The sequence below is a fragment of the Condylura cristata genome, unplaced genomic scaffold (genome assembly GCF_000260355.1).
Source record: "Condylura cristata isolate star-nosed mole 26May11 unplaced genomic scaffold, ConCri1.0 scaffold00010, whole genome shotgun sequence".
Taxonomy (NCBI): Eukaryota; Metazoa; Chordata; class Mammalia; order Eulipotyphla; family Talpidae; genus Condylura; species Condylura cristata.
The window spans coordinates 14,621,629-14,642,369 of NW_004567111.1; the positions used below are offsets into that span (position 1 = coordinate 14,621,629).

General features: G+C 35.7%; 1 protein-coding gene across 1 annotated transcript; it reads left to right on the forward strand.

Annotated features, from left to right (window-relative positions):
* Positions 1-4,735: 4,735 nt before the first annotated feature.
* On the forward strand, positions 4,736-9,000 carry SLITRK1 (SLIT and NTRK-like family, member 1). Its single transcript, XM_004680073.2, has 2 exons — positions 4,736-5,187; positions 5,671-9,000. Exon 2 carries the CDS (start codon positions 5,724-5,726, stop codon positions 7,812-7,814), a length of 2,091 nt encoding a protein of 696 aa, XP_004680130.1. The 5' UTR covers positions 4,736-5,187; positions 5,671-5,723; the 3' UTR covers positions 7,815-9,000.
* The last annotated feature ends 11,741 nt before the right edge of the window (positions 9,001-20,741 follow it).

Genomic DNA, 20,741 nt, shown 5'->3' on the forward strand with positions numbered 1-20,741 from the left:
TAAGGAGATACCAGTATTTGTAGTGATTTATGTGCATAACTGTTGCTTGGAGCATTACTTATGATAGCAAAAATATCCATTTGTGTGAAAATAGTTCAATGAATTAGCTTATTGTATACAAAGGAATTCCATTTCTTTTTTCTTTTTTTAAAAAGATTTATTTATTGGTGCATACAGAACTGGGTACAGGCCAGAGACTCAGTGGTGGTGAAAGACTTCACCAGAGACAGAGTGGGGAGCAGAACAGGCAGATCCAGGAAGCACACTGCTGAGGGGAGCAGCGGGCGGGTCAGGAGAGGTCTGCCACGCCATGTGGTCACCTCCGGGGCAGGCGGGAATCGAACTCATGCGGAAGTGGTTTCAGCTTCTTAGTGCAGTGCTTTAACCCGCTGTGCCACCAGGGAGGGCCGGAATTCCATTTCTAATATAACATTATAGCAGGGTCTTAACTTTTCTTGTATAATATTAAATGGCAAAGTGTATTAAAATATAAATGTTAGTACTAATTTCTGGATGTTGGAATTCTGGAGGTTCCTTATTTATTGGCTATTGTTTCCATGTTTTCCAAGACTTATATAAATATGTATTTCTCTATACTATAAGTATAATATGTACTTTATAGGAAATCAACACATACAGGACAAAGCAACTCTTAGTGGTTATCAGCAAGTTTTTATATGAAACTTAAAAAGTAGAATAAGTTATTGATGGTATAATTAAGCACCAATTAATATGCATTGTACAATAATATGCCTTCTTTGCTTTGTTGAATGATGAAAGTATAACATAGTATGGAGTGGGTGGTATATTGTATGGTATGGCATATGCATAAGAGTAATAACTTTTTTCAGGCAAAATGTTAGTTACCTAATTTGTATTAAATAAATAAATACAGACATTTGAGGTTCCTCACATATGAATTTTGAATTTTTGATCAGTATCTTCTCCACTAAGTCCAATTAGACAAGTGAAACCTTATGAGTTAAACTTCCATTCCAAAATAACCAAACCTATCCCATAAAGGAATCCTGTATAAATTTAAAAACAATATGCAAAAAAGAAAAATGATACTTCAAGACACAAGTGAAGAGGCAAAAATATTTTGGTGTGTTCCAATTAGTATACTTTTATGTAGTGATAAAACTAACTACATTTTTAAAAACAATGTATAGACCAGAGGTGTGGGGGGTGAGAGGATTCACCAGAGACAGAGAGGGGAGCAGAATAGGCATACAGGTCAAAATGCATTGCTGAAGGGTGCAGTGGGTGAGACAGGAGAAGTCTGCTGCATCATGTGGGTCAACTCCCTGGTTGGGATGAAACTTGTGTTTCAGTGGCTACGGATAGCTTCAGAATGCTGAGATTTAGCCACTTGCACAACAGGGAGCCCCCTCAATGGATATTATTTAACCGGGTAGATTATTAACTGTTCCTGAATTTCAATTTCCATATCAGTAAAATACAATAATATAAAAATCATTATGAGCCAATCAATGGCCAGTAGTTCCTTCTGAAATTAAAAGTAGTATGGATGAGAAGATTAAAGACAGATTTCTTAGTTGTTATATAAATAATAGTATTTCTATAAGTAAAAACCCTAATCAGATAAGTTTATTTTTTATTAAACAAAGCATAAAAAAAGCACCTCCCACTGCATACTCTTATTCCCAACCCCCATCTTCCTCTCTATCACCACACTTCTGTTATCAAAGTGCAATTTATAGGTTTTTGATTTCATTGTGTTTAGTCATTTCCTCTAGTTGGTTTCTTTATAGTCTACATATAAGTGAGATTGTCTGATAAATAATAATAATTTAAATGTTTTGGAGAGGATCAAATAGAGTGAAAGAAAATTAATATTTGTTATAAATCTCCCCTTTTATCTGAAAATGTACAGAAAGGAAAAACATCTGAAAAGTTGAACACATTTGTGAAAACAAAATAGATGATTAATTGATAATTCCTTTCCTATCTGAAAGATTTTATGATGTATACTTCTAACTTTTGTCACTTGAAAGATGAACCTGTTTGAGAAACAATAAGAAAATATGAACATTTAATGACACAATTGAAATAGGTCTGGCCACAGCCTAGAAATAAAACTACAGCCCTGAGCAAATATTATCAATTCTCATCATCATCTGGAGTGTCCTTTATCTCTGGCTCCTGAGATCATCTGTTATGAGAGGCAAAGCAATTGAAGTACTTCACTTGAGCTCAAATAGATATAGTAGGCTCCTTTTATGAAGAGTTCATGCTAAGAAATGTTCCCCTAAGGCATTAAAAATGTTTAGTTCACATGCACCTTCCCATATATTTTTATTTCCTACCAAGAAATTTATAGTTATGGTTGACTAGTTATCACTTGGAAGGGTGGGTGAGCATATCCACACTGCTTTATTTCTTTGAAATATATCTTTTATGAAGACAATTATTTAATTAGAATATTGTTAGCTTATTAGTAGGGATGTACCTTCAATAAAATTATGTGTACATCTATTCCTTACTTGCAATTTTGCAGTGATATATACACATAGGTGATATAAGCTTAATATTTTCACCTGAGATTTGGTTGCTCACTGAGAGATCACCACATTTTTTCTTAGAATGTAAAGATAATAAACTATTTGTGGAGGAGAGAACTTGAAAAATTGATAATGTAAATAGGAAAATCCTGGTGTGATTGGTTGGTGCTTTGAGAAGAAAGGATGAATCAAGAGAAAAATATAATTGAATAGGCTGGCATGGGGAATGAACTGTGAAGATCAACTGTTTGTTACCTCAGTTCTGTTTTCCAAAATTCAACTTAAATATGTTTTTTGCATCTTTCATATAAAGTATTCATTCAGCAAGTTGAATTAACAAGTAACCAAGTAAATTGAATAGTGTGATTTTAGATGACTGCCATTAAAGGAGTTCTCCCTAAATAGTCAGCATTTTTCTGTCTTTTTTTCTTAGTCTTGCCTTTCCCTATCAATCACTACCACTGCATGAAGCTGCCCTCTTTTCTGAGGCTCCTGTGGTCATTAAGTATTCTGACTTGAGTCCTGCTATAGGAAAACAGAAATATACTTTCTTTCAGTTTAACCCCTCCTCCACATCTGCAATTCTCCAATGCATAGCAGTTTTTGTTGTTGTTGTTGTTTTTTTGTTTTGTTTTGTTTTGTTTTGGTGAAATGGTTTCAAATTGATGAAGCTCTTTTCCTTCCCTACATGTGGTAATGGGTTAAATTAAATAAGAACAGAATTGCTTTGGAAGTGTAATAGGTTTTCTGAATAAGATCTCTTCTCTCTTTATACTTGCCTAAAGTCCACTACATCCAGTGAACTGAAATATGATATATTTCACTCTTCAGACTGCCCAAAATGCACCATTTTTTAAAAATACTTTAGTTTAGTGGATATGTAACAACTGTCCAACCTGTGGAAGGTCTAATTGAAAGAGAAAATTATACAAGGATACTGTCTTCAGTTTTTCTGAAAAAAAAAAAAAAAGCACCATTTTTTTTCATTTCTTGTATATCCCAAATCCTAAAATGACGAGCACTTTTTAATGTATTTATAGAAAGGTTGTGAACTCTGATATTAAAAATCAGCAAAACAGCCTTTTGAGAAGTAGCATTCTCACATTCTTTCTCTTTGCTGATATTTTAGAAACTGATTTTTATAGCCTCAGACTTTCAAGAAATAGGCTGTTTCCTCTCTGGGTACAGCCAGTTTGCTGTGCTGCAGAAGAAGCAGTGACCCTTGTCTGCATAAGCATGTGGAGAAATTGCCAGATACCTGCTGATAACGTTTCACACCAAGACTTTAAGGCCGGGGATTTCTGTCTCTCCCTTTCCAAATGCAACTGGTTATTTACTTGTATGCATTTTAAACTTATCTGAACCGATGCGGAAACTTGTGTGTGTGTGTGTGTGTGCGCACACATACACACGCGTGCACGCGCGCGCGAGCGTCTGACAGTGAGTTTTTAAGAGCACTCACGAGTCATATTGGGATTTTCCCCAGCCCCCTCCAACCTTTTCTGGTTCTCAGAGAAAGCTTTCTGTCTGGCATCTGAGACGCCAGCGTGCATTTTGTTTTAACCCTGCAGACTTAAATAACACTCAAGAAATATTATCAGAGAAACCTAACTCTCAGTGACCAAATTGACTAAGATTCTATACCGTTTTAAAAAGAAAAGCATGTGTCTAAATTGTATACCCTGCAACAACAACAACAACAATAGCAAGAAGCATACCCAATTATGGTATCGTATAAAATATATGTCATGAATATATGTTCCAAATAGCCACTTTAATTTAAAAAAAAGGTCTCGGTGACACCAAATTGCATATAACACTGTACTGCAGACAGGAAAGAAAAGCATTTAAAGCATCGATGAAAATGGCGTGCAATATAATTACCTCAAATTGCTGTTCGCTTGACACCCTGACACTAATTTTATTCAAGCCATTGGGAAATAAATGTTTTAAAAGCATTCCTTTCCAAACGCTGAAGCTAGTGGGGCAGTAAGGTCGTCAAGGAAAAGAAAGGGTAAAGTTTCCATCACGCAAAAAGGAATTAAATAATCCATTTAAAATAAGCTCTTTGTGGCTCGACGATCTTTAATACCCACATTTTTAACGCTTGCCCTGTATGTGGATTGATTTTTTTTTTCCTTCAGCATTCCCTCACCAGATGGATTTTTGCTACTGCAGATCAGCAGAGGGTGTCAGATCTTTCAGAGTGCACCAGGCTGGAACGAGCAGAGCTTCTTAGCAACTCTTTTCTCTCCCCCCCCCCATTCTCGCGCTCTCTCCCTCCCTCAGAAAACTCGCCCCCCATCCTCCGCCCCCTCCACGTAATTCCGAAAGAGCAGAAGAAAGAGAAGGAGAACAAGAAAAGAGCTTGTAAGCGAGAGCCGGAGCCCAGGGGAAAAAAAAGAAAAAGAAAAAGGCTGAAGAGGACCGAAGGGGAGGAAGGAAAAAGGATGGACAGCCACAAAATGCAGCGATTGCGGAAATTCTCCAGCGCCATTGGCATGGCAGCGTGAGTGTTTCGGTCCGGCTTGATTTCAGCACCGGGGGTGCTGGACAGCACCTCGGGGGGACTTCTGGGCAACCCTCCGCCACAGGGAGAACTCCATCAGTCGCCTCCACAGGAGAAGCCGCGGAAACCCCTGCTTTGTATCAGAGAGGCAAGGTCAGTCCGACGCACAGCCATGCACAGGCAGTGCGCCCGTACTACGCTGCAACCCCCCTGCTTGTTTCTCTAACATGCACTTGCTTCTAATAACTAGCATTGTTTCCTTCCTCATTAGTGAGGACCACTAGACAAAATTCTGTAAGGGTGTGTTTTTTTTATTTATATGTATGTATTTGACTTCTTTTTGGTTATTTTTAAAGGGTTGAGAGGGAGTGGGGCTCTTTTTTTTCTACTTTTTTTTTTTCTTTCTTTCTTTCTTTTTTTTTTTTTTTTTTTTTTTTTTTTTTTTTTTTGCTTGCCTTGCACTACGTGCCTGGATAGTTTGTGGATATAATTATTGACTGGCGCCTGGGTTGTTGCAGTGCGGGGGGGTTAGGGAGGAAGGAATCCACCCCCACCCCCCCAAACCCTTTTCTTCTCCTTTCTTGGGTTCGGACATTGGAGCACTAAATGAACTTGAATTGTGTCTGTGGCGAGCAGGATGGTCGCTGTTACTTTGTGATGAGATCGGGGATGAATTGCTCGCTTTAAAAATGCTGCTTTGGATTCTGTTGCTGGAGACGTCTCTTTGTTTTGCCGCTGGAAACGTTACAGGGGACGTTTGCAAAGAGAAGATCTGTTCCTGCAATGAGATAGAAGGGGACCTACACGTAGACTGTGAAAAAAAGGGCTTTACAAGTCTGCAGCGTTTCACAGCCCCGACTTCCCAGTTCTACCATCTATTTCTGCATGGCAATTCCCTCACTCGACTTTTCCCTAATGAGTTCGCTAACTTTTATAATGCTGTTAGTTTGCACATGGAAAACAATGGCTTGCATGAAATCGTTCCCGGGGCTTTTCTGGGGCTGCAGCTGGTGAAAAGGCTGCACATCAACAACAACAAGATAAAGTCTTTTCGAAAGCAGACTTTTCTGGGGCTGGATGATCTGGAATACCTTCAGGCTGATTTTAATTTATTACGGGATATAGACCCAGGAGCCTTCCAGGACTTGAACAAGCTGGAGGTTCTCATTTTAAATGACAATCTGATCAGCACCCTACCTGCCAACGTGTTCCAGTATGTGCCCATCACCCACCTCGACCTCCGCGGAAACAGGCTGAAAACGCTGCCCTATGAGGAGGTCTTAGAGCAAATCCCTGGCATTGCTGAAATCCTGCTAGAGGATAACCCATGGGACTGCACCTGTGATCTGCTGTCCCTGAAAGAGTGGCTTGAAAACATTCCCAAAAATGCACTGATCGGCCGAGTGGTCTGCGAAGCCCCCACTAGACTGCAGGGCAAAGACCTCAATGAAACCACGGAGCAAGACTTGTGTCCTTTGAAAAATAGAGTTGATTCTAGTCTCCCAGCGCCCCCTGCTCAAGAAGAGACCTTCGCTCCTGGGCCCCTGCCAACTCCTTTCAAGACAAATGGGCAAGAGGATCATGCCACCCCAGGGTCTGCTCCAAATGGAGGTACAAAAATCCCAGGCAATTGGCAGATCAAAATCAGACCCACAGCAGCGATAGCCACAGGCAACGCCAGAAACAAACCCGCAGCCAATGGTTTACCCTGCCCTGGGGGCTGCAGCTGCGACCACATCCCAGGGTCAGGTCTAAAGATGAACTGCAACAACCGGAACGTGAGCAGCTTGGCTGATTTAAAGCCCAAGCTTTCCAACGTGCAGGAGCTTTTCCTGAGAGATAACAAGATTCACAGCATCCGAAAATCACACTTTGTGGATTACAAGAATCTCATTCTTTTGGATCTTGGCAACAATAATATCGCCACTGTAGAGAACAACACTTTTAAGAACCTTTTGGAACTCCGGTGGCTGTATATGGATAGCAACTACCTGGACACGCTGTCCCGGGAGAAATTCATGGGGCTGCAAAACCTCGAGTATCTGAATGTGGAGTATAACGCGATCCAGCTCATTCTTCCTGGCACCTTCAATGCTATGCCCAAACTGAGGATCCTCATTCTCAACAACAACTTGCTGAGGTCCCTACCAGTGGATGTGTTCGCTGGGGTCTCGCTCTCTAAGCTTAGCCTGCACAACAATTACTTCATGTACCTCCCGGTGGCAGGGGTGCTAGACCAATTAACCTCCATCATCCAAATAGACTTGCACGGAAACCCTTGGGAGTGCTCCTGCACCATTGTGCCTTTTAAGCAATGGGCAGAGCGCCTGGGTTCCGAAGTGCTGATGAGCGACCTTAAGTGTGAGACGCCAGTGAACTTCTTTAGGAAGGATTTCATGCTCCTCTCTAATGACGAGATCTGCCCCCAGCTGTACGCGAGAATCTCGCCCACGTTAACTTCTCACAGTAAAAACAGCACTGGGTTGGCGGAGACTGGGACGCACTCCAACTCCTACCTAGACACCAGCAGGGTGTCCATCTCAGTGTTGGTCCCGGGACTACTGCTGGTGTTTGTCACCTCCGCCTTCACTGTAGTGGGCATGCTTGTGTTTATCCTGAGGAATAGAAAGCGGTCTAAGCGAAGGGACGCCAACTCCTCAGCGTCCGAAATTAATTCCCTGCAGACTGTCTGTGACTCTTCCTACTGGCACAATGGGCCTTACAACGCAGATGGGGCGCACAGAGTGTATGATTGTGGCTCCCACTCACTCTCAGACTAAGACCTCAACCTGGGTAGAGCCGGGGCGCCGTGAGGCGGTCTCCCCCACTTCCCACCCCTGCCGGCACTCCGGGGATTGAGGAGCTGAAATCCAAGTCCGCACACCCCCAGGCTTGATGGACCTAAGTAAATACATCATTATGAACTCGCTCATCTGAGAGGTCTGACCCCTTAGCTCCCTTCTGGAAACAAAGAGCGAACTGTGGCGAGCTGGGAGAGTGCTGCCAGCTCGCTCCTTGCTGAGAGCCCCTTTGACACAGCCCAGCAGGGGCCCTGCTCCAAGAACTGACTGTGCGCTTGCTCTCAGCTGCAGGGCTGGTGGGGATGGCGGCCAAGGTCCTATACTTATATACATATACCTACATCTATATAGAGAGATAGCTATCTATTTTTCCCCTGTGGATTAGCCCCGCGAGGAGGGGGGCGTGATGGCTCCCTGTTGGCTGCGCAGGGATGGGCAGTTGCACGAAGGCATGAATGTATTGTAAATAAATAACTTTGACTTCAGACAAAAAAAAAAAAGTGCTGCATGGCTCGCATGGATTCCACGCGCTCCAGGGACGCTGCCCTCCCCCGCGACTGGAGAAGGCGTCAAGTTCACAGCACCCACCCTCTTACCTGATAAGTCCCATCGTATCAAACTTTCTATAAACAAAATACAGTATAATCAGAAAGTGCCATTTCGCCATTATTTGTGATCGGTAGGCAGTTCAGAGAGTACTTTTACTGTGAAAAATATGTAAAGATTTTATTTAAGATATTTGCATGACTAATCATCAGTCCCTTTTATGAGTTAAAATGTATTTTGTTGAGCGAAGTTTTTATGGGTTGTTTTGGGTTCTTTTATTTTGATGGTGATGTCTTATTTTATTTTAAGGGGGAATATTTTTCTATACATATCCAATAATGCCTTCCATCTGAATGTAAAATAAGTACCCATGATTTCTATTATAGTATCAGTGTAATTATTAAAGAAAAAAGATTTTGAGGCAGTTAAGCATGACCAATTAATGTCACTCTAGTGCTTAGGCTGCGATCCTATGGTAGCAATTCTGTGCTGGTGTAAATCTTACTTATAAAGTAGGAAAAAAAAAAAAAGAACCGAGGAAGCACGTGAAACTTACTAATTCTATTCGAGGATTTTATAATGGCATATTTTTCCAGTATTAAAGTGAAAATGTTTTCAACTCTGGGTCCTTACATTTTTCCAGCTTTTTATTTGCAACTAGTAAATTGGATTTGCGGTGGAAGGGACCGGGAAGGAGGATGGTTGGGGGTGGATCCCTTCTTGAGCTACATTAAGGCTCTTTCTTTAATCGCCTTACACCTTAGCTTCGTATCCTTTACATAGCCTCGCTCCCCCATCAGCCCCTCCCTTAGAGCTTCCCTTGACGTTAAGGTACTGTCTTTCTTGCAACATTCCCTCCGCCCACTCCTTTCCCCCTCTTAATGCGGCAGTGAATCCCTCTATTAATACTGGAAACCCCTCGCTGCTGCTTCTGCTGCTGCTGCATACTCTGCAGATATATTAAGGATTTTAGTAGAGATTTGATTTAATTGACTGCCTAGATCGGTCTCATTAAACAGAGTGGAGATTTCATTGGTCAGCACTCTTCGATGAAAGACAACCCTAATGGCTCGCATTTGAGATGCTGCTGGCATTTTGAATTCAACATCTGCTGAAAACGGTAAAACTAATTAGTGGCCACCCACCCTCCCCGCCCCAGCAACTGCATATTGAAATTTGTTAAAGTACTCATCTTTATGGAAATCAATCACTATCTTAAAGAAGTGTTTCTAGCCCTTCATCCGGATGTCTGGTTGTAACCCAGTAATTAACAAGAAAAGCATTGTTCTATTTGAATTTTATGAGCCAACCTAACTGGCCCCAATCATATTCCTCTGGGATTTCCAAGTAATCTATTTTATCAGCAGTTATGGAACAAAAAAGCAAGCTAAACAAGCTCGTGGAGTCTGCATTCCACCATATATCCACCTTTAGGATATGTTAAAAGTGTTGAAAGGATGCAGATAGACCACAATTAAATATATGAGATTGTAAATCAGATAATGAAAGTCCACAGAGCAGTTGTAAGAAGATTTGCCTTCTAGAATTCATATTCTTAAAAGAGTAAATTCCCAGAACACTGATGTTCTGGAGTATGTATTATTTATTTTAACGCTTTTTAAATAAAAAATTTATTATAAACCATGACTATTCCTAAGGCCATTCATCATTTTATCTTTTGATTCTTTGTTCGTGGGCTGTACTTCCTAGTGGAAAACTTGAAACCTTCAATCCTATGACAGATATTATGGGTCATTATTTATTTATAAATTTTTCATAAATAATTTAAGTCTTTGTGGAAGAACGACTGGGTTCCTGGTAAAATGTCAACAGATTCATTTGTAATGGAAAAGGGGGAGGGGAAGAGTCACATATTCATTCAATAATACTGTGACTTTAGAGAGAAAAGTATTGATGGCATGATGATGCCATGTCTCTGGTAGAAAGTGTCACCTAATAAATCTAGTGAAACATGATAGGAATTTTCAAAACGGATCCATGATTAGTCTAAGAGAGGAAGTTAGAACTTTTGGAAAGAGTATGCACTGGAGCAAGAAAAAATCTTCATATTAATAGGAAAGCGACTGAAGCACAGGAGTTAAGGTCAAAGGACTACACTTTATTTGTAAAACATTAGCTTCAATTGTTGTTGAATGGCCATGGTATGCTAGGCATGTGCTAAACAATTTATGTAAGTATTTAATTCAATACCTCCAGCTATAAAATAATTTAATAGGCCATTACTATTCCCATTGTACTAATGAGAAATTTCAAACTTTAGCAGAGAAAGTTTAAATATCTGATAAATATGGAGGGGAATTTAAACCCAATTACCCTAATATTCTAAAACATCAACCAATTGAGCAGATTAGACATATTTACCTTAAATTTTCTTAAAGAAGGCTATCCATTTTTGAAATATGTAGCTGTAAAAAATAAAATAACCAAAAGAGGACATAGTTTGTATCTTCTTAATTGATGTATCGTCAGCTCTTAATATTTCCAGTAAAAGAAAAACAATAAAATTATTTTACATTTAGTGTGTTCTCCAAAAGTGTATAAGAAGACTTAGCATTTAAGAAAAACTATGAATGTGCTATATGAATCTATAAATATGAAAATTCAAATAATTAAATCTTAACTATACATTGATTCTAAATATTAGGGTCATGGAATATTTTAATATATACTATATGTTATAAATCCATGTAGACTAAACAATCATTTCACTAAAAAAAAATATACGACATTTATTGATTTTTGATAAAGTATCACGATTATGTAAATATATACTATGTGCCTATACTTAAATAAACATATAAACATATATATATATATATATTAGTTTGGTATAAAGCTAATATATATTAGCTTTGCCTTAAAATTTAGTTTGCAGTCTCATCATGAAACTTTAATTGAGAAATACTAAGCTTCTTTTTATGTTTTTCCCTTTACATAAAGTATACATACAAAGATTGCCATGTAGGTTAGTTGGGGTATCTTGTTTTGGGGTAAGTTACCCTTTAATTCATTAAAAAGAGAGTTTAGTTATGTGAGGTGAAAAAGTGGAAAAAAGAAGATAATGTGTTTAGTTCCAATGCTTTAAACATACTAGTAGCTTCTGTGTTTGCTGCTGTAACTAAGAATATCCTAGAATTTAAATTGTTGCCATAGAAAATTATTGTTTAACAATTTTTACATGTTTACACAAAAGAGCGATAGAATAGTTGAATTTTTACATAACAGGATTATTTTCCTTGATAAAATTTATATCAGGTATAATAAGAATTCTGAGGCCTTTTAATAAATGTTTAAAATTATATTGGTAATGTTAAGGACAGTTTGTTAATTTAGCTTTTTCCAGTTTGTTAATAAATGTTATTTGATGTGTACACAGAGATGGTGAATTTGGAAGGGTGACCAGGGATGTGTGTTCTTTTACTGTGTTGGCAAAATATTAAGTAGAGTGATTTCCAATTCAGTTCTTTTGCTAGGTAATTTAGAAATATATATATTTTTAATTTGTGTGCTTATTTGAAGTTTTAATTTTAGCATATATATATCTTTTGGTTTATTTCTTATTTCTGTGTATTCCAAATGGAACACTTTTTTTTTTGACTTTTAAAAAGGTGAACTCTGTTTTACATCAACAGATACAGTAAATGCATATTCAATATTTTTTTTAATTTTTTTTGAAAGATTTATTTATTTATTCATACAGAACTGGGGTACAGGCCAGAGATGCGGAGGGTGAGAGGATTCACCAGAGACAGAGTGGGAAGCAGAACAGGCTGACTGACGAAGTACACTGCTGAGGGGAGCAGCGGGTGGGTCAGGAGAGGTCTGCCACGCCATGTGGTCACCTCCGGGGCAGGCGGGGATCGAACTCATGCGGAAGTGGCTTTAGTTTCTCAGTGCAGTGCTTTAACCCGCTGCGCCACCAGGGAGGGCCCGCATATTCAATATTTTTAACTTGTATTAGTTGCTTCAATGTGACCCTGAACCTTTAAAAAAAAAAAAGACAAATCAAATAAGTTTTTTTATAATCCCTTGGCATTTTCATTCATCTATAAGGTCACCAAAATTATATTATAAAACGTAATAGGCAGGTTTCACAAAACTTCTTCATATTAACATTTAAATGTCACTAAATGATTCCATGAAAGTATATATTACAAACAGACCATTCTGACACCTGAACACAATTAACTGCTGTGATTGGTTAGAATGTGGTTGGATTACAAAAAATTGAATAGTTAAGATAATAATTCATGAACTGCTTTAAACAGTAACTTTATAAAGGAGCAGACTACTAAAGCAAACTTCACTTGTTGCATCTAGTATGACTCTTCAGCCTTGGTGGACTGGCAATTTCAGTATTTTGGCAGGAACCTCAATTATCAAAGGATTACACTTCTTCCATTTATTTGGTAAATAGATACTGCATGCATACATAAAATATAATTCTATTTCTTACTTGAAATTTGCACACACCTTACCTAACAGTTGGAGGGATGAGTTAGACATTAAAATTTCAATTGACAAATTTAACTGAGCACTTGTTACAGAAAAGATATTATAGCTCTCTAGGATAAAGAAAATAAAGCAGCTCCAATTTCAAGAATTTTATGACTAATTAGGATGAAATATATACAGTCTTGACAATTATGGAAGGCTTACACACACATGATGCTTTTAAGGGATGCCACTAAAATTTGTGTATTACTTTATTATACATAACTTACTTTTCTGGATATTTGCAAGAGTGCAATCATATCAGTTTTTTTTAAGCTATTATGCAAATATTTGAAAATATTAAGATAATATTTGAAAATAAAAGGGAGACTTAACTTCTTTGTTAGTTTTGTTTTCATTTCTTCTTCCATAAAATGGGAATGTCTGGAATTTTATAGCATCAGTAAGTGTTTTATGACTGATTCTAAACAGAAATTATTCAACAATTTTTTTAACCTTAGAAAGTGAATCATTTTTTATTCCATTTATTTGAAAAATCAAATATAAATTTAGGGAATTGAATAAAGTATTTTCTAGTATAAGAATTCAGAAGTAGCTGTTCTTGTTATTTAATTTTGATCCATGTTGTTTATATATTATATGTGTTTATATGTATTACAGAAATTTTATTATATGTACTTTTATGATTTTACTGTGAATTCATTAGTTCCTTCGACCTAACATTCAATTATTTAGTAGAATGATGCCTGTGCACAAGTTCTCAGGTTTAACAAGCGGAAAGTAGTAAGCAAATTCTAGCATTTACCCATTGTATGTCTTATTCCCTTTGCCTCTCACTGCATTTCTTTTATTGCCAGAATACAGGAAGGAAGCATGTTCAACAATAGCATATCCTAGGGAAAGTCCATATAGAGTGAAAAATGAGAAGTGCCTCAAATATAGATGATAAATGACTAATCCAAATTGTTATCACAGAAACAGTCTCAGTCCCCCAAAAGAGGCAAATAGAAAAGGGCCACTCTTCCCCTAAATGTAATGGCTAACAGATTCCGTGATATTTATTTTACAGTTTTAATTTAAAGCAATATATTTTTAATATCTGAATACATAAGTTATGAGCAAGTAATTTTTTTTAAATATAGTAATATAATTTGAATAAGTACAGAAATTTTGCCATTCCATAAAATAATGGAATTTAAAAAGTAAACAAATTTAAAAGTGACTATTTTCATATTCTAAAAGTAGAAATCATGATTTAAAGTTCAAATATTTTATTTATTATTATAATTACTTTTTATATATAAACATAAATAACCCCATGGTTAAATTATTTTATCTGAAATATTTTGGTGTGTAATATATGCAATGGCATATGTATTACAGTCTATGAAATTATACTGATTTTCTAATTTGTGCTTCGATAATTTGTGGAGCCACTCTGATTCACTTGTAAGTTTAGTTAATTTTAGTAAGTTGGATATTGAACACTACTTTTTGTTCTAAGAGCTTATGCAGCAAATAATTAAGATGGCTTACTAACAATGATCTGGAAGTGTTTGTTAGTGGACTTTTTGGTTTCTAAATAATGGATCTAGAATGATGTAACTCATTTTCAGATCAGCCTCAAAGGCATTGAATTACTACAGTAAATGAGTTAGTGTACTAATCCCTATCTCCTGTTATGTCTGAATATTTTCTGGTGTCTCAGTGTATGTTTAATGAGAGAGTTTAACTGAAATGTTGTTTTATTTTGGTCATAATGAATTACCTAAGTGTATTTTCAGTAAAGGTGACATTTTGTTGGGGTGACATTCATATTTTTCACCAAAATTATGAGCTATCTAAAATCTGATTTTGTGATACATATGGTATTTGGTATAATTCGACATAAAGGTAAAACAAGAATATTCCAGTAGGGCATAACATGTCATTGTGTAATATTATGAGGAATAAGCCATGAAATCAAAAAAGTAACAACTGAAATAAAAGCAAAAAAAAAGAAAGTTCTCTAAAATGAACTATTTGGGGATGTCATATAAAGTCCAATTTGCTTACTTCATGACTAATAAAATATATAACTAGAAACATAATTCCTTTCCTTTTATAAATATAGGGTTTTTAGGTCATAACATCTTAAATTAGTATGACATACTTTGAGAAATTTCAGTCTATATTTATGGTGGTTTTAAACCATGATTGAGAACTATTTTGACTATAGTTTTTATAATAGTATTCTTTGAGATCAATGCAAATGTCATTGTTGTATGTGTCAAATCTTTCAAGGCATTCTAAAGAGGCAATATTGGTTTCATGGAGATAAATAATATTCATGCCAAATTCATAAAACAGTTCCCCCCCTCCAAAAAAATAGGAAAATCACTTTATTTCTTTAGGTAGTTTTGCTTTGAGTCATTCAATATGTATTTATTGATTACATATCATGTACTAGGCGATTATGCAGAGGTTTTACTTCTGATCATCTGTATTCACATTGTATGAAGGAGTATAGAAAAAAATGAATGAAATTATGGAGAGTATAAATTTGAATAAAAAGTGAGAAGAGAAACTAAATGGGGACAGGCCAATGATCTCTTTATACAAAGAGGAACCAAAGTGATCATGCATGAAAAGTTATATAAATAATAATTTGAAGATTTGGAGAGAAAGCATGGCAAGTTAATAATTATCAAGCACAATACATACTGATTTATAAATTTGCTTGGTTTATTTGCAGAGTAGAACCATGGCTAGAATAAATGATATGGCCATAGTCAGAGAAGAGTTGGGTAGGCAGAGGGAAGCTAAATTATGCCTTCAAAGCCACAGCAAGGAATTTAGATTTTATTTCAGATATAACAGAATGGTGAGAGCTGGCAAGTGAGATGGTTAAGTAGTGTATTTACATAAGCATTTTGGCTTATTTAGTGAAATTGAATTAAAAGGGAACAAAATGGAGTCAAGGAACTGCCATTATAGAGCTTGAGAAAGACATGATGGTATTTTGAAAAGTAGTTACTGAAATTGAGAAGTAAAGAGAGCATCTGGGGGTATTTTGAGTTACAAAAGAACTGAACTGGAATGGATATGAGAGTGAAAAGACAAAAGAAAATAGTTGTGTGTATTTTAAAAACCAGTATGATGGTGGTTCTTTTGTTCAGAAGTGAAGGTTGAAGGAAACCGGTGTTAGATCTTAAAGTTGGATTTTGAGCATGCAATTTTGAGAAGCCTGTTTACAGATTCTGCATAGACTGTTGGATGTAGAAATATGGTGGTATAAAGGTCAAGGAGTGATTAGGGATGAAAATAGGGATTTGATTTCATCATTATTCATTTTGTTAAGTCTCTTTTTTTTTTTTTTAGATTTAAAAATGAAGCTGTCAGATTATTTACTGGTATACTCTGCCAGTTTATATTCAGTAAATATAAAGTTTTATTTCAGACAGAATTGATGTAGACAAGGTATGATGCATGTGTAATAACCCTAATATTTGTACTTTTCCTTCAAAACATCAAGCTATACAAAAAAACTAGCAAAGTGTTTATTTATGAAAATCAGTTGAAAACAAATACAATAGAGTGAAAGGGTAAAAACTTGTGACAGAAGTACAACACAAACATTAAACTTAAATGTTTGAGACCTTGGCTTCAATGTGCATGTTTATGAATGAGAAAGAAGTGATTAATCTTACCCATTACCAGTGACAAAATATTTAACTTTTTTTTTTTTCCTTCAAGAGGAAAGATATGTGGCAGAGAAAGATTAATGTTAGAATTCATTAAAAGATGAAAATGAGAAGTAGGCCATTTTCATTTAATAATACAGGATTGGACTCTGTATTGGAAATTTTCATTTTATCTTTTCTTGTAGGCATGTCTGTTCTGATATCTCTGAAAACTCCTATGCTACATTTAGTATTTTAGCTCAACCTTTGAGTAGATAGCACAATAAAAAGTAATTTATTTTTTTTTCATAGAAGCATTTATCAGCACATACCATTCAGCTCACCACCACTAACTGTCTCTAATCCCTGAAAACCTAAGTGTAATTGAACTTAATCTTCTAAGCAAATTGTGATTATGTTTTCTTTTGCTTTAGTCCTGCTGCAATTCAAATATTCATTTTAAACATTGCTCAAGAATATTTTTCTCTCTTCATGAGACTCTGGGTGACTTCAGTTCACTGGAAAGGTGTGATGCCATGCTGTAAATACTCAGCTTATTTTTAAAAGGAAAGCTAAAAGCTCACTGAAATCTCTGTTTAGTTCTTGTGACACAGCCTTATGACTCTACCAAGTTCAAGGTCTTTGGGATCATTTATGGCATCCACAGCTATGAACTGACAGCCAGAAGACTTAAATTCTGCTTAAGGTTCTCCTCTAACTAGTTCTGATACTAGTGAAAGTTCACAGTTTCAATGAGTCTCAGCTTTGTATTTAAGATAGACTGTTTTGCTGGCATTAAGTAGCCAAAATCTTTTTCTGTAACAGCACATAAATGCATATTTTAAGTTTTGTGGATCATGATGCAACATATGATATTAAGTAGATGTTATATACACATGTATATTATGTTGATACTACCTATAAAACAAACACAGGACAAATTTCTCAAAATTTGTATTGATAAAATTGAAATCTTTATTCAGACACTGAACCATGAATTTTGTATATTTTTCATGTGTCACAAATTATTATTTTCACTTTTTTTATCATTAAAATGTAAATAGCAATTTTAGCTCATAAGTAGCCTAAAAAACAGACTATAGAATTATCTGTCCTATAAGAGGCAGTTTTCCAATGCTTGACTAGATTAACTCTAAGGTCTTCTAATAAAGCTCAAATAGATTCCTTTTTTCTGTATGCATTAAGATATTAAGCCTTTTTCAAATTATATTGAATTTTTTGGATATTTGTGAATATTTTATTCCATTCAATTTGTAGATTTTAAAATGATTTTCAGGTTAATTATATCAGAATTTAATTACAACATTCTATAAAGCAGGTTGGGGATAAAATAATGATTTAAGAGTACTGACAATAAGCTAATCATATTTGATCAAAACTTATTAAAGTGGAGTCCTATCTCTAGAAACAGACTCTATCAATTCTAATCTTAATACTGTCTAGCAGTGTGAACTTGACCAAGTTATTAACCTTGTAGCAACTCGAGTTTCTCACTTATAAAACATAGGTGACAATGATAATGCCTACCTCAAAGCAGTGTCATGAATATTAAAAAGGTTTTGGTACATTATAAATTTTCATAAAGCATTAACTATTAATAGTGGCTTTTACTGGATCAATAACTTTCTATAAGGCTCAAAACAATTATATCAGGTTGGTGATATTTTTAATCACTATTTTATAAATAATCTGAGGGTTAGAAAGCAATTTGTCTAGGAGGACGCTGTTCAGTGGCAGAATCAAATACAAAGCCAGACAAGAAGACTTTTCAAACAAATACATTTTATCTGTATATCTGGCTAACTGATGAGAGATAGCCAGCAAACCAGTTTGTTCATTTCAACTTCCTCTTACATTTTTCTGACACATTTGTTTTTCCAGCGGTTGCAGATATTTAATGTTATTTTATTATATTTTTGCAATCTATACCTACTGGACAATTACTGACACTCTTATTTTTTTTTTTTTTCCGTTCTCTTCTTTTTCCGTACTTCCTCAGCTTCTTTAAAACTGCTACATTGTCTCTGATCTTAACTAATCCAAATAAAGGATGAAAAAAAAAAGGATTGATAAAATAACTTAATACAACAATTTTCTACAAGAGGGTATTTTAAAATTAATAGCAGTATGATATCAAATAATTTTATTTATGATGTCGACATTTTCTTCCTCTACACAATCACTTATATAATTGGAACAACAATTATACTCAGTTTTGAAGACTGTTATGCACACACACACACACACACACACACATACATATACCAGAGACCACAGTTCAATTTGCTTAAAACAAAATCTGTCCATGAATACTTCAATAATATAATATTGGTGTTACTGTGAGATTGTTAATAACCCACACAATCATTTTGGAAAACAATTCATTTTATCTTCCACTGCCAAAAGTAACTCAGGTTAAGGTGTCAACATACATTTGCTTGGGATAGAAAACATGCTTTCCTCCCAAAAATCACTTCTAAAATAATCTGTTTATATCACTACTTATAGAAATAGGTGTCATGATTCCAAAGATCTAGGAGATAGAAAAAAAAAAAAGGGGGCCCAAAAAGAAGCCCTGGTTTTGTTTTTTGTTTTTGTTTGTTTGTTTATGTTGCATTGAACTATTAAGTAATAGTCCTTACTAAAGGATTTCACCGGTTTCAACAAACACTTTGAGAATAAGCAGGTGACAAAATTGCCCAATGTACCTAATTTAAGAGGGGATATAACACAAAACAAGCTCAGATCTTAGAAAGCTGAATTCATAGTGGCCTAAAGTAACAGGTTTGGTGTAAATTATTTCTGAAAGAAAGCTAACAATTCAGAGAAATAGTAATGATGAAACAAAGAGTAACCATTGCTGGTATTTCTATAACTTTCAGGCATTTCTAAGCCCAAGTGTGTGCCATTTACCCACAAGAGTTTGGCCTTTCTTCAATTGTGCCATCTGTTGAAGCACAGGATAAACCACTACTTTATGACCTAGTCACTCAAAATAGCTCATGTTTCTAGAAATATAGAACACTCCATCACATAAATTTTATCTACTAATTCCATTCTGGAAGATTCTTCCATATAACCCATTTCCGTGGAAGAAATATTTATTGGTCACAATAGAGTTTGAAATTGTGTATAATTCAAATTAGCTCAGTCCCACTACTCTTTAAAGAGCCTCCTTTTCCATAACATGGACTACACAGTTCTAACAAATAAGAAGTTCTAAAAAAAAAGCATTTGTCTTAGCTGACCAGCATGTAGTTCCTTATATCCACAACTGGATAAATTTCTCCTTGACTTTATAAGTAAGTTTATTTCCTCTAATTTGCTGTTTCAAATGCTGATTGATTTTCCATCTGAACTTAACCACTTAGGGCCTTACTTAATGAAACAAAAGGTCAATTTATTCTTTTTTGCTGCTATTGTGTTAAATCAGTAAGCAACTTCTATGTGTTAAAGAATTCATCTTCCACTATTTTTTTTTTTAAACTTGTGTCCATAGTAGTTAAGTAGGTTTACTGCCCATTGGAATATCTGTAAACTTCAGCTTCTATTGATGTTATAAGATCTGCCTAGCAAGAAGGGGTCATGCCTTACATATCTTTTACCTTCTTGCCTATTTGGAGAATAATGAATAAGGTTAGTTAACTTGATGAACACATACACTTGCATATATTTATGCTTTAAATATTACTGCAGAATAACACAATTAAATCATTATTTCAGTCTACTTCCAGAACCCACATTCTTCCCAAATTTTATGGACAGGTGAAGTGGGAGGGGAGAGGAGGGAGTAAGCATTGTTTTAAAATGAACAATAATGTAAATAGATATACAAATTATGAAAAAAAAATCCAAACCAAAAAGCATGCTGTTCACAAATAAATATTCCTATTCCTATCTATTATAAAAGTGTTTAACTTTCCAAGAGATTATAGAGCTTTCCTTTTTTTGATAAGCTAATCATAATGTATTTGATACATAAAGCTAGAAATGGATTTATATAAAATTATACTTACATAAAGCACAATTAAGTTAGTGCTAGGATTTAACAAAATGAATCTGTACAAAAATTAAAAAAAAAATCTACTAGAGTATTTCAGGCAAAAATTTCTCTTGCCCTGCATCCACTCAGCAGGAGAGCTGAAGCAAAAATGGGTGCTGAGATTCTGACTGTACAGGGAGGAATGGGACAGAACAAGAC

Coding starts and splice junctions, on each gene's coding strand:
- SLITRK1 (XM_004680073.2), top strand. CDS start 5,724: ATGCTGCTTTGGATTCTGTTGCTGGAGACGTCTCTTTGTTTTGCCGCT.